The 15,213-nt window shown below is 40.4% G+C and overlaps 1 protein-coding gene across 3 annotated transcripts in view; it reads left to right on the forward strand.

The window, feature by feature from the left end:
* Nucleotides 1-15,213, forward strand: part of LOC149186831 (uncharacterized) — a 409,056-nt gene that overhangs the window by 292,848 nt on the left and 100,995 nt on the right. For all 3 annotated transcript variants that reach the window (XM_089412693.1, XM_089412692.1, XM_089412691.1), the window contains exon 8: nt 4,169-4,221. In XM_089412693.1, coding sequence (XP_089268819.1) covers nt 4,169-4,221 — 53 coding nt within the window. The remainder of the gene's footprint in view (nt 1-4,168; nt 4,222-15,213) is intronic.

A 15,213-nucleotide genomic window follows, 5' to 3' on the forward strand; every position in this document is an offset into this window, starting at 1 on the left:
TGGATGTGCTCTAGCCACGAAATTTGATGGAGAGGTTGGGGCACATGAGATCTCCAATACCCAGAAAGGGTTTGGGCAGATTCTAAACAGTTCAGGAGATATTAAAGTAATTAATATCTCGGTCGTTGATACGTCAACGAGAAAAGTATAAGAGGGGTCTTGAGGGTCACTTGGAGAATACACCAGAGTGATTAGTCATTCTATACTCTAGAGTGGGGTTTGCTAAGAGAGATAGAATCAGTGATCGGAGTTGCAGCTAAGGGGCATTGAGTATAGAGAGACAAAGAGGCAGAGATAGTACTGGGAGAGTAGTGCAGTGGCCGGGGAGAGTGAGGCAGTAGCAGCTAGGGCTCACGCAGGGCCACGCAGAGGTAGCCGGGAGCTGCGCAGAGCTTCAGAGAGGCCAACGTTGTTGATGCCGAGAGCTAGAAGGCTGACGCAGGGCCTCCTATGGCTGACGTAGACCCATTCAGGGTGATGCGAGGCCAGTGCTGGGCAGAGAGGGGCTGACATGGTCCAAAAAGGCAGACGTTGGGGTTTCTGGGGCAGATTGGAGCTGAGGAGTTGCCGAAAGCATTATTCAGGGTTTCAGCTGGGAAATTTGTCTCAAACTGAGAGGTATTACTGCCAAGGAAATTCTCTGTTGGGTAGGCCGGATTTGGCACCCAGATTGTACTCTGATATTGCTTAATAAGAAAACCCTCAGATAGCTGCACCAGTTTTCCCACATTGGGTTTTTCTAGGGACATTGGTCCAAAAATAACGATGTCATTTGGTGTGATTGTTTATGTTTCCTTCAGTTGTTGATCTGTAATATGTTGAGCATGCGTTAGTGTTTATTTTGAGTATTTACATTGTAAATAACTTGTTAAGTAACGGAACAAGTAGGTAGGAATAAATTAGATAAAGTGCATGGAGGGTTTCTAACTGGTAAACTTAGAAACTTCAACATTGTTGCCATTGGAAGTGATCCTTTTGGCCTCCTAGAAAATTTTCCGACCTATGGAAGCTGAATCGACCCTCTTGACTGAATCAAACTACCTGTCTTGAGGCACTGTGTAGTGCCTACACTACCTCTTGAGGAATATTTTCGGCCTTCTCTTATGACTCTTCCAGAACTGGAGACTCCTCTGAAAATCTGCTACTTTGCCCCTCTGCCACCTGCAACTCAACCTCTGACTCGATTTCTTCTGCTGAATCAAATGTACTGGAAAATCAAATTGTCTAGATCACTGAGTATCTGCACTAGTGTATTCTCCATCTACCCATCGACTTCTTCTTATAATCTTGTTTTGGAACACCAACGACCAAGATTAGATCTTAATCAAGGGCCCAGATTAAATCATTAATCTTCTGTCAATCTGTGTGATTTTTTATAGAATTCCCACCTTGACTTAATTAATTCTGTTTAATTAACCAATTTTCCCAAGTTTAGACTTAGGAAACATTAAAAAATAGGTTAATAATCTAATTAAGCCAATTCTAGGTGGAAGTTCCAGAAACAATTTCAGGGTTATGGAGATCTCATGTATTCTAGCCTCTTCACCAAGTTCCGTGACTAGAACACATCCGATGCTACAAAAACTAACATATATCATGTGTTTTTTTTATGTGAAATTATTGGTTAATTGTTTTGATACTTAAATTGTTGAAATTTATGAAATATTGAGTCATTGCCCCTCTCAATATTTCCAACAATGCCTCCATGGCAACTGCAAATGACTCTGTCTCTGTTGTTAACATATCCTGTTCCTCTGCTGCTTCCTCAAGAAACTAAGGCATGGTGGGTCTGGTGGATGTATCATACAAATGGGGATGACTTTACATACTGGTGCGATCATGAATATAGCTTCCTTCGCTTGAAGATGATCCTCCACTGTTGTCTTGTTGATTTTGGTTCCTCAAGGGAGCTCTAGCTAATTGCTCAATCAGGTCAAGTGTCGTCTTTTGTTTCCTCGCCATTTCTTTTATAGTAGCAGCTACCTCACCTACATTCTCCTTGTCTCCCATGGTATCTTCAACTTCTTTCTCTGACTCTGGGTCTCTATTTCTTCTTCTTGGTGGCATCACTTGGATTTAGGCCCACAGCTGGCCAAGTCCATGCTCTGATACCATTGTAATGTACCAAAGCTAAAATACCAGGAAGAATTTTAAAATTTTTTCTTTGAGAACTTTCAACAAACAATTTGCAAACAAACTACTTCAACCCACAGCAAACACTTGGTAAACAAGATAATGATTAGACACAACAAGTAGATAAAGAGGGCAATTCTCAGACTTTATTAATTCACCGGGAAGTATTTACATTGCCAAATCAATTTAGAACCCATTACACAAGACTATCTAAACTTCTGAAATCAATATGATACTCCTCGAGAAGAACTCAACCTGAAGAATAACGAACTCAGCCTCACAAAAACTTCTACTACAACAAATTTGACCAACATCAGAAACTAGTGAGAAGGATGGATTTGGCTTGCTAACAACTGAGCACTTGATCTCCAATAATCTAAATTTTGTCTCCTTAGTGATTATTAGTTTTTTCCTTCAAGGGAATGGTTCTTGGCCTCTTAGGATAGCCAATTCGATCCTCTGATCTCTAGGCAACCAATAGTCCCAAACAATATTGGACTCTGCTACTGAAGATGGGATATGACCCTCAGGAATGTCTTGGCTTCAAAGAGAAATTTGATCTGGTAGAGAAATGACTCAGCCCTCCTTAGATTGATCACGAACTTCAACAATGAAATCTCCATATAAATGTTTGTCTTTCGGTACTAAGTATTTCGGCCACCTTCAGAAATTGACCTCCTCAAATTATTGTTCGATCCTCCTGAAACAACAATGAATAATTTGCACAAAAATTTGACATATTAGCTCTACAATTTTGCAAGGGTATCTAGACCCTGTGATTGATGTAACTCAGCCTCTATAGCTTAGCTCTTCAGATGATAATTCAGCCACAGGAAAAGGGAATTCGACCCTCTCAAAATGAGTCTCTCAGCTACCAGATAAACAAAGGGATTCGACCTTCAAATGCTAGCAAACTCAACCTCGTCCCAAGTAAACTATGAAATTTGGCCTTCAAACAATGATTTCAAACCTCTGACAGATGGACAATAATTTGGCCCCTCAGATATGGATTTGGCCTTGTAGATTGAGCAATAAAGCTCTGCCTCTTTGAACAATACTTGACCTTTCAAGAAGGAGAATTTCAGCCTCGAAAGGTAGCATGAAGCTCAACCTCCAACAATAACTCGTACCCCTGCAAACTTTAGTAGATCACCTACAATAAGCACAATAATAGGCCAACTAGGGTGGCTATGGAGAACCATCGAAATTGAAAAAATACTAGATAGGTTAATTATGGAAGATCACTAAAACTAGTTTGAGAGTTTCACCTGAAACCCTCGAGCTGAAAGTTGCTTGAGCTCCAATCCAATCACAATAAGAGATCACAAGATAGAATGATGAGAAATGTTTTCCTCCCTCCTTTTATAAGATTTTTCCGGACCTTCTCCAACCTTCTAGATTTCTCCCTTTTATTATTTTATTGATAAAGTACTTTTTGCCCCTATTTTAAATAAAAATAATTTTCCCCCTTTATTAATAATAATAATATCAAAGAAATTGGGCAAACTCCCTAGTCCCCTTAGTAATTTTCCCCTCTTGCTAGCCTAAAAGAGATAGTTAGGCCAGGGAAAATGATGCCTCTAAGTCAACAAATCGGGGACATTACAAATTACAGGGTCATCCTGAACATCAAGATAAGAGAAAATATTGAGAAAGGCTTTCAACGAATATAAACTTATGCTGCAGGGGATATGTCCCTAATGGCTTACCCAAGCTCGCTCTTATGCTCTTCGATTCCTCACTAGCAATTAATAAACCAATAATGAAATGAGAGAGCAAGAGGCAAACAAATTGTGTTGCGTGACCTATGAACGCCTTGTAGAGAGTAAACACCTATCATCGTATATCTTTCCTGATCCACTTTACCTAATTCTTCCCCCATCATCTTTTATTTTTCTTCTTCACATGTGAATTACTCCTGTTAGTTATCTTACAGTTTCATTCATTTTCATTTTGTGTTGTCTTTGAGCCAAACCAAGTGTCACAAGATAATATGACATGCATGATGATATCAAACTTTTTAATTTATTTTCAGGCAGATTACGACAAATATTTTGATTACATGGGACAACCATCAGCTTCACAACAGTTAGTTTTCCCTTTATCCCTTTACTATTATTATTTGTTAATGTTTTTTGAAAGTTACTTTTGCTTGTTTTAAATAGAAGAAACGCATAATAGTTTGAGTTTTGTATGTTGAAAGTAGGAGGAGGACATTATAATTTAAAATGCAAGTGTCTGAGGACTCGAACTTGAAGCTATATATTATATGACAAATATACCAAGTCTTACTGCACATCAACAATAAGTGAGGATTTTCATAGTCAAATATTTTTAAAGTATTTTGAATTTTTTTGTAAAAAGACAAGACCAGGCAGTTCACCATACCTCTCTATCTTATGAAGTTTTGTGGCTAAGAAATAAATTTTTACACCAAATACAAACTTATCGCATTGCTCCAAAATGCAGTACAAAGGCATTAAAACATTTTCGGATGTTTGTATGCTTGATATCTCGTCTCATCAATTGAAATCTCTCAGACCCATAGAAGTAGACTGATAATGGATTGCTTTAAGAAGCCACATATTTAAACCCTTCAGGGATGCCTGTCATCTCTAGGAGGTGATAGCCTGGCAAAAGTGCCTAGGGTCCAGGAGGAAATCCCAATTCTAAGCCTATTTCTTTATCCTCCAAAAAGGAAAATATTCCAATATTTTAAGTGTGTTGATGAGGCATTCCTACAATAGTTGATATCTGGAGTACCAGTATGGCAGTAACTCATCAGTTATGGCATTGTTTTCTAAAGATTTGATGAGTATCTTGGATCATTTTACAGTTATTGAGCTACAGAGAATCAAAGAAATGGAAAGTTCACTTTAGGAATACGAGGGAAGAGAAACCAACAAACTTGTGAGAGTCCTATGGATAATATCACTCAAGATGTGATGTAAGAGGGAGAACTTCCTGTATACATATCTCTTCTCATCAATTATAGGCTGTCAGAACCATAGATAATAAACAGATTCCATAATGCTTTCAAGAAAGAAGCCATGTATTTGGACTGTTTGGGGCTTCCGATCATAAAGTGATGGTGTACTATCAAAATCAATGTCTATCAGTTGGGTGATGGAATCAAGATGAGAAAGTGAGAAGGCTTCAGTATTATGGAGAAAACACAGTTAAGTCATGCGTTATGTGCTACAGTAGTGTAAAAGTGAGTGAGGGCCCTTATGTAAGATGCCTTGTCACAACCCTGAGATTAATGTCATGTAATAACATGCAGCTGTGAACAATAGAAAAATCACCACATTTGAAACCCTAGATGAAGTAGATTGTGTTAGGTGTAAAAATTTAGGGATCAGCCTGTTACCCATTGTTTTGTTGAAGGGTATCTTGACTGAAATTTTCACTTCCCTCAGTAAAGTGTCTGTTATTCAAGCCCTTGCAATAAGGGTAATATTGGTTAACTTTGAGGTTGATGAGTTTGGATTCAGGAAAATGGAGAATGTTGAAGTTTCTAAGTTTACTTAGTTTAGAAACCCTTCATGCACTTTTTCTGATTTATTCCTACCTACTTGTTATTATTCTTTAACAAGTTATTTACAAAGTAAATACTGAAAATAAACACTAGTGCATGCTCAACATATTATAGATCAGCGACTAAAAGAAACAAGAACAAACACACCACATGACACCATTATTTTTGGACCAATGTCTCTAGAAAAACCCAATGTGGGAAAACTGGTGCAGCTATCTGAGGGTTTTCTTATTAAGCAATATCAGAGTACAATCTGGGTGTCGAAACTGGCCTACCCAATAGAGAATTTCCTTAGCAGCTATACCTCACAGTTTGAGAGAAATCTTCTGGCTGAAACCCGGAAAATCCTTCTGGCAGCTCCTTAGCACAATACTGTTCTGCAACCCCAGCGTCTACCCAACCTGGACTGCATCAGCCCCTCTCTATCTCACGCTGGCCCTGCATCAGCCCCAGGAGGCCTTGCATCAGCTTTTTGGGCCTCTGCGTCAGACATGCTGGCCTCTTTGGTGCTCTGCGCAACACTTGGCTGCCTTTGCGTGGCCCTGCGTGAGCCCTTGCTGGCTCTGCGTCACTCTCCTTGGCTGCTGTGCTGCGTTCTTGACACAATCTCTGCCTTCTTTGTTTCTCTGTACTAAATGCCCTTTAGTTGCTCTCCCGATCACTGATTCTATCTCTCTTAGCAAACCCCACTCTAGAGAATAGAATGACTGATCACTCTGGTGTGTTCTCCAAGTGACCCTCAAGCCTCCTCTTATACTTTTCCTGTTGACATCTCAACAGCCGAGATTAAGTACCTAATCAATGGCTAAGATTAGATCTGGCTTGATCCATGTCTTTTGGACCATTCTAACATAGATTCATATTAATACACATTAATATTTTGTTTTCCCTAAGTTTAAACTTAGGGACTCCATTAAAAATATTAATTATTTTAATATCTCTCGATCTGTTTAGAATCTGCCCAAACTCTTTCTGGGCATTGGAGATCTCATGCGCCCCAACCTTTCCACCAAATTTCGTGGTTGGAGCACATTCGATGCTATCCCAAATCAACACATCCTCTTAGCGAGGACTGTGCTCTAGCAATACTCCTCACTGAGTATTACTTTGATCATCCGGCATGGGTACCTGTGATGATGCTAGGCTTTTCTGCCCAACATCCTCTGCACTGCTGCCTCCTGTACTACTGCCCATGTCTCTGCCACTGCCACTGTTGCATCTGTACGATAGCTACATCTGCATTTGTGCTGCTGCTGGTCCTTTCTCCCAGCACTGCACCTCCTCTCATCATGATGCATCGTGCTGCCCACTGCTACACTGCAACTCAGTTACTGAGAAGTAAGTAACTGATCTCCCAACTGACCTCCTTGTAGGGCTAGAAACAGCCACTGATGCTGAAGCTCCCTCTGCCGCTGACAAGTGCTCCCTCTCTCTGACCTTTGTGCTGCTACAAAAACTCCCTGCATCTGGCACCGTTGCACACCTCACTGTGCCTTCCTGCACTGGTGCAACACTCCTGTTCCTCTCGCACTGCTGCAGCCTGCTAGCTCTGCACTGTCTCAGGACTCCTGCACTGTAGCTCTCTTTGCCGCTCCGTCCGCATCCGTCTCTACCCTCCCAGCCAGTCTTGCTACTCCTCGTCGGGGCTCCCGTAGCAATGTCTAATCCAAGAGGCTGGGTACCTCAAGGATCTTGCCCCTCATCACCTGTAGTCCATCTGACTACAGTTTGATGTCTCCCCATTTCCACTCAAGTGGCCTGTGTGCACTCGTGGCACAGTCATCCTATGTCAAAACTTCCTTCTCTACCCATGCTGGCACTACCTTAGTCTCGAATGACTATCCCTTACTCTTCTTCCTTGGGCACTGGGTCGCATAATGACCCATCTCCCCACAGTGGAAGCACTTGATTTTGGAGAGATCTTTCTTCTTCCGCTTCTCCTGCTTTCCCTCAGATGTTAGGGCCACATCCTCCTCCTCCTGCTTCACCTTGATCCCTTTGTTCCTGCTGCCTGTCTTCGACTGTCGTCTGATCTCTTCCTGGCAAAGAGCTACCCACATCTCGTCCCAAGGTGGGAGAGTCCCTCTACCCAGGATACTCTGGACAAACACTTCCCAATCTTTTGAGACAACATTCAGGGCTGTCCTCACCATAAGCTCCTGATCCGGTGTTGCTCCTATTGCAGTCAACTGGTCTTGGATCTCATTCAGTCCTCCAAGGAAGGTGTCAATCGATTGACCCTTCTTTATCTGATACAACATCATCTGGTTCTCGAGTAACATTCTTCTCTACACAGAAGTATGCTGGTATAGGTTCTTGAGAGCCTCCCACATCTCAACTGCCATTTCCTTGTTGTCTATATGTGGTACCACATGATCTTTGACCCTGTCAAGGATAATGCACTTGGCCCTCGCCATCACCTCTTCGTACTTGTTGTTATCATTGGGCTCAACTGGGATAGCTATAACCTTCAAGGCGTAGTTCTTGACATGATTGCTGTCAAGCACTGATAAGATTTTGGCCTTCCAAACTGTGAAGTTTGATGCTTCGTCCATTCTATCCTGGTCTCTTACCCGTGTAATGCCATGACGCTCCTCTACTTCCCTCCTGGAAGTTCTCTGTTTGACTCTTCTAAGTCTCTACTTCCCATCTGGAAGTTCTCTTCTGGACTCCTTCTGAGTCCTAATTTCCCTCCTGGAAATCCTTCTACCGCTTGTCGAGATGCCCCTTACTCTAATTGTCTTGTGCAACTACACTGCTGATCCAGGTTCCTCGGCTAGAAACCCTCGGTAACAACTCCTCTGGCCTTGCTTTGTCAGGTATTATTCTGACTACAGTACCTCACCAACTCCACTCTGCAATATTTCTGTAGCCTTCTAGACTCCAGCAACTGCCTCTCTGTGAACTGCGTCACCCTAGATGGGTCTGTGTCAACCCTGGGATGCCCTACGTCAGCCCTCTGGACCACTGCGTCAGTAACGCTGGCCTCTTTGAGGCTCTGCGCAGCTCCTAGCTTCTTCTGCATGGCTTTGGCTAGCTTGCGTCACACTTCTTGGCTTTTGCGCTGTTAGAAACAGCTTCTGTCACCTTGGGACAACTGTTTTCTGCTGCTATTGCTCTGTTCGGCTGATGTCTCTTAGTCCTCCTATGATCTGCAATCACGCTCTGATACCATGTTGAAGTTTATAAGTTTACTTAGTTTAGAAACCCTCCATGCACTTTATTTGATTTATTCCTACCTACTTGTTATTTTCCTTAACAAGTTGTTTACAATGTAAATATTGAAAATAAATACTAGTGCATGCTCAACATATTACAGATCAGAAACAGAAAGAAACAGAAACAAACACACCATATGACACCATTATTTTTGGACCAATGTCCCCGGAAAAACCCAATGTGGGAAAACCGGTGCAGCTATCTGAGGGTTTTCTTATCAAGCAATATCAGAGTACAATCTGGGTGCCGAAACTGGCCTACTCAACAAAGAATTTCCTTAGCAACTATACCTCATAGTTTGAGAGAAATCTCCTGGTTGAAACCCCGGAAAATCCTTCCGGCAGCTCCTTAGCACAAAACTGCTCTGCAACACTAGCATCTGCCCAATCTAGACTGCGTCAGCCCCTCTCTGTCTCATGCTGGCCTTGCGTCAGTCCCAAGAGGCCCTGCGTCAGCTTTTTGGGCCTCTGCGTCAGACACGCTGGCCTCTTTGGTGCTCTGCGCAACACTTGGTTGCCTCTGCGTGAGCCCTTGTTGGCTCTACGTCGCTCCCCTTGGCAGCTGCGCTGCTCTCCCAACACAATCTCTACCTTCTCTGTTTGTCGGTACTCAATGCCCCTCAGCTGCTCTCCCGATCACTGATTCTATCTCTCTTAGCAAACCCCGCTCTAGAGAATAGAATGATTGATCACTCTAGTGTGTTCTCCAAGTGACCCTCAAGCCTCCTCTTATACTTTTCCTGTTGACATCTCAACAAACGAGATTAAGTCCCTAATCAACGGTTAAGATTAGATCTGGCTTGATCCATGTCTTTTGGACCATTCTAACATAGATTCATATTAATACACATTAATATTTTATTTTCCCCAAGTTTAGACTTAGGGACTCCATTAAAAATATTAATTATTTTAATATCTCATGATCTGTTTAGAATTTGCCCACACCCTTTTTGGGTATTGGAGATCTCATGTGCCCCAACCTCTCCACCAAATTTCGTGGCTGGAGCACATTCGATGCTACCCCAAATCAACAGAGAACAGAGCCTGTAATAGCAATTTTTGCTACTTAACAAAGACATAGATGATCCTAGAAGTTTGGATGGCCAATCAAACTTCAAAGCATTGCAACCAGTGTTGATGGTATATCTGTTGCTAGTGAAATGGATATGGAGGATGAAATTGTTATTACTTCTTTTGTAAGAGATGCTATGAATTGTTGTTTAGGCTGGAATCGTGTCCCGTATAGATCCTTGGGCGATCCTTCGACATAACCGCGGATCCGAAAATCGGATCTGTGGTTCCATTGTTTTGAGGCGATTCCTGGAAATATGGAACCACACGAGCCCGGTTCGCAGTTTCAGTTTCCCGATCTGTAGATCCAAAAAAGGATCCACCATGAATCCATGGAGGTTCAGGCACAGATTCGCAAATCGCCAGCGGATCTAGAGGGAGATGGGTTGTTCTGTGGGGCTCTAAATGTTTTTTTAATTTTTTCTTTGGCTTAGGTTGGGTTGGGGCTTCTCTGTCAACCCCAAGGTGCTCCCTTGATGCTCCTTAGATGCTTCCTAGATGCTCCCTCATGGTAATGTTAAATTCTTAATGTAAAAGTGACATTCTCCTTTACCTTTCATTTTCATCTTTTTACTTAAATTTTTAATATGACTATGAAATGACTCAGGATGTTTGAGAGTGGTTCCAGTCTCATCAGATTTCGTATGGAGAAAATAAAATTTCATATCCTATTCAAAATTCAGCAGACTTAACAGTTTTCAGGAATTCAGTGTCAATGAGATTGTGGCATTTCATTAGATTATATCATGTATGAGGGTATGTGATTGGCATTTAATCAAGACCAACAAGCCCTATATGTGCTCATGTACCCTAGTGTTGGTGGTGTTAATTGTTGAACTCCTTTGTCACGGTCTTAGAAAAAAATTACCTTTCATTCATGTCAAAATCATTGATCAAGCATGTTAAGCTTTTTCCACCATATTTTAAGGCTTGGATTGGGGAGTTTGATCAAAATTGGGCAATGTTGATTGATATCCCTAGAGAATCGAGGTAGAGGCAACGCTGAGACAAGAGGTGAATAATCTAGATTCTAGATGGTTGATGCTCAAATAATTAATCATTGATGTACAATGGATGCCATATCTATCTTGATTTATGTACAAATATGCATGTTTTCATACCTTCTACAATTCTTTTGGTATTTTGGATGATTTTTTAAAATATAAATACAAACAAATATAATATATATATATATATATATATATATATATAGTAGACACTTCCGAGACGCTTCACTTCCTAGATTTTTGAGAAATGACGCTTCCACATATCCACTTCCAAAAAATGTCCCCGCTTCTTGCAACATTGCTTTTAGCTTAAGAAATTAATATTTTAATGTAAAGGAAGTTAAAGCACTTCCTCTTTAAATAGGGGTGCACTTCCTCTCATTTTATCATGGTTGGATTGGGGGAGAACTCCCTTAGCATGTATGAAATTTCTGCAATTTTATTTTCTTATAATTTGGCTATGGATTGATGAATTGAATGCCCTCTTGGAGAGGCCTATCGATGAGGGTTTTACTCTTTTCTTGGATGGATATTGGTGAAGTTCAGATGAATGCATGATAATTGAAGTGGACTCTCTTTGTTTCGGTTATGTTTATGGATGATGGTAATTAAGTATTAAGCAAGTGAGCATAGCATTTTATTTCCATTATCCCTCTTCAACAAACCCTTCTTCCAAGACTTTAAGGATGGAGCAAGTGGGCTCCTTCCCTCTTCTCATCCTTAAAATTCAAAAGTCCAGGGACAATGAGTGAACTTACCCTAGATTATTGAACCTAAATCTACTCCAATTCTCTTCACATGTGTTGATTCTTGACCCCATATGCCCCCAAAAATATATTGGCAAGCTAGGGCACCGATCTTCTTTCCTTCATAAGCTTTTTTCTTTTTAAAATCCTTTAAATTGTTTTGCTGGGGTTTACTCCTTGAAGTCTGTGAAAATTTCACCATTGAAATCCTATTGCAGCAACTAGTATTATTTCTTCTAGTATAATATTCACAAAAATAGTGTGGAAAATGTAATGGTTAATTGTTGGGGATGTGGAGGACCGCACTTTCAGCGTGATTTTCCGAAAGCCTCATCAAATGCAATGCATCGAGAAGGAAAAGAACCATCATCAAATACCCAAGACAATCATAGAATCCATGCAATAGTCAACAATAATCAAGCAGAACATCAGTCCACTATAGTGGAATCCTCGGGTATTATTAATGGCATAAAACTCAAAATCTTATTTGATACTAGTGCGACTGATAGTTTCATTTCATCATATGCATTAAATAAATGTGGGTTGGTAGTCTGCAAGCAAAATGATTTCAGACAAGTAGAAATGGCTTCAGGAGAACTTTAGTCCGTAGACTTAAGTGTTGAGGAATGCAGAGTTGATCTAGGGATCTGTTCGACTAAGTTAAAAGTTTATGTCACAGCCCTAGGAACTTACGACCTCGTCATAGAGATGGACTGGTTAGAAGCTCATCAAGCATGGGTAGACTATTACAGGAAAACAATTCTTTGTATAAATGATGAAGGGGAGACGATCCAAATCCAAGGTATTAAGAGGAAAGTATATTTACGCATTATCTCATCGATGCAAATGAAGCGTTCCTGAAGAAAAGGTTGTCAAGTATATGCAGTTCAAGAAGTAAGCAAAGAGAAAGGGGAATCCTTAGAACAATATCCAATGTTATCTGAATTTCCGGATGCTTTTCCAAAGGAAGTACCAGGATTACCTCCTGAAAGAGAGTTGGATCTCATGATAGAATTGAATCCTAGTATAGAACCAATCTCTAAAACACCTTACAAAATGACAGCTCTAGAACTTCAAGAATTACAAATTCAGTTGAAATAACTATTGGATATATGACACATTCGACCCAGTATTTCACCTTGGGGTGCTCATGTAATTTTTGTTAAGAAGAAGGATGGTTCCTTGTGGTTATGCATAGACTATCGAGACTTAAATCGAGCCACAGTAAAGAATAGGTATCCAATGCCTCGAATTGATGACCTCTTCGATCAAATGAAAGGAGCTTCGATCTTTTCAAAAATCGATCTATGATCAGGTTATCATCAATTAAGAATTAAGGAAAGTGATATATCTAAGATTGTATTCCGAACACGTTTCGGGCATTATGAGTTAATTGTGGTACCATTTGGGTTGACCAATGCACCACCAGTATTCATGAACCTTATGAACAGTGTTTTCTACAATATCCACGATTCACTTCAAGATTCTGGACTTGTATTCAATCAACCTTAGGAACTCAACTAAATTTAAGTACAACTTATCATCATGAGACTGATGGACAAACAAAAAATGGTGAACCAAGTAATAGAAGATATGCTGAGGATGCACGTTATGGATCAACAGACACACTGCGAAAAGTACTTGCTTATGGTTGAATTTGCATACAAGAACAACTACCACAACTCAATTGGAATGCCTCCATTTGAAGCATTATACGAAAGACCTTGCAGAACATTGCTAAGTTGGGATAGGTTAGAGGACTGCTTAATAATGAGACCAAAATTAATTCAAGAAATGGAAGAGTAGGTAAAACAAATTAAGCAATGGGTAAAGGAAGCACAAGATAGACAAAAAAATCTATGCTGATGCTCATAGGACAGATAGGAATTATGAAGTAGGGGATCAGGTTTTTATCCACATTAAACAAAAAAAAAACACCATCTGGTTTGGAAAAGGAATAAAGTTGTCACCCTAGTTTATTGGGCCATTCAAAGTTCTGGAAAAACTTGGACCTATCGCCTGTCGTCTTGCACTGCCACCCCACTTGCATATAGTTCATAATGTATTTCATGTATATGTATTGAGACATTATATCACTGACAAATCTCATAACCTTCAATGGAAGGAACTGCAGGTATCTAACGAGGGAACCATTTCGGTTGAACCATTACGTATATTGGAACATAGGGTTCAACAGCTCAAGAACCACCTGGGAGACCGAGTTTAGGTCTAGTGGGACAATTATAGCACTGGATCGGTTACCTGGGAAGATACAGAGACCATAGGTTGAAGATACCCCAACTTGTGTTGATCTTGACGAACTTAAAAACCTTAGTTTGTATATCTTTACTTTATTTTGGCTATATACTTGAGACTATCATTTTTGAACTATTCTATAACTACAAAGGATTACACATAAGAATAATTTCAAATTATTTTCTTAACATTGTTGGTACATGGATACCAATATGAAATATGTTATTTCCTTAACAATATCGGTACATGGATACCAATATGAAGTCTATTATTTGCTTAACATTCTTGGTACATGATACTGATATCAATTATGAATTATATTATAAATGTGATGTCTCTAATTTTTATTTTGATGATATAGAAATAAAAAGATAACTACATTGTTTGCCTAGGGTAGCTCAAGTGGCAATCGCTGTGGAATGAAGTCTCACCGAACCAGAGATTTTGGGTTCGAATCTTGTACTACCCTCCCCTCGTTGCGGGTTGAATAATGGACATGTAAAATCGAAACTGAAAGAGTCCTACCAAGCTTAATGTTAAAATTGGCAACCAGGGCAAAACTTCATGTGGGTCATCTTATTCATGGCTGATAATATTTTTATTAGATTCCTCTTGTCGAGAGGTGTAGGATCGATATAAAGATCATCCGATTCCGATAAGTATTCATGGAGATATGAATTTATTTTGATTATGGAATTATTATCAAGCCGACCTACAACTCATGTAGGCTCAGAAGCCCAACAGTCGCATCTATTCACCCACCAACGTTGTGTATAAATATAAGAGGACTTTTCCTCATTTGGACTCACTCATCTCATCACATCTCTCTCTCTCTCTACTACGCAGAAATGAGTCTCTTCTCTACTGCGCTGAATTCTCTCACACATGTGAAGCCGGAAGCTGTTGAATCTGAAGCTGCAACTGCAGAAGTAAAGATTGACTTGCGTGGCCTAGAAGATCTCCTCTTTGGAACTGCGCTGTAGGTTCATCTGAACCTCCTCTGAAAGCTGCAACTTTTGGTGGTGGAATGAAGTCAATCCGACGAACGGTTTGCAAGATATTGACTGCCCTAGTTTGAAGCCGGAAACTGCTGAAACTGAAGCTGCAACTGCAGAAGTAAAGATTGACTTGCGTGACCTAGAAGATCTCCTCTTTGGAACTGTGCTGTAGGTTCATCTGAACCTCCTTTGAAAGCCGCAACTTTTGGTGGTGGAATGAAGTCAATCCGATGAACGGTTTGCAAG

This window comes from Pinus tabuliformis, chromosome 3_1 (genome assembly GCF_031772625.1).
Source record: "Pinus tabuliformis cultivar Carrire ecotype Pingquan chromosome 3_1, CPIR1, whole genome shotgun sequence".
In the NCBI taxonomy this organism is placed as follows: Eukaryota; Viridiplantae; Streptophyta; class Pinopsida; order Pinales; family Pinaceae; genus Pinus; species Pinus tabuliformis.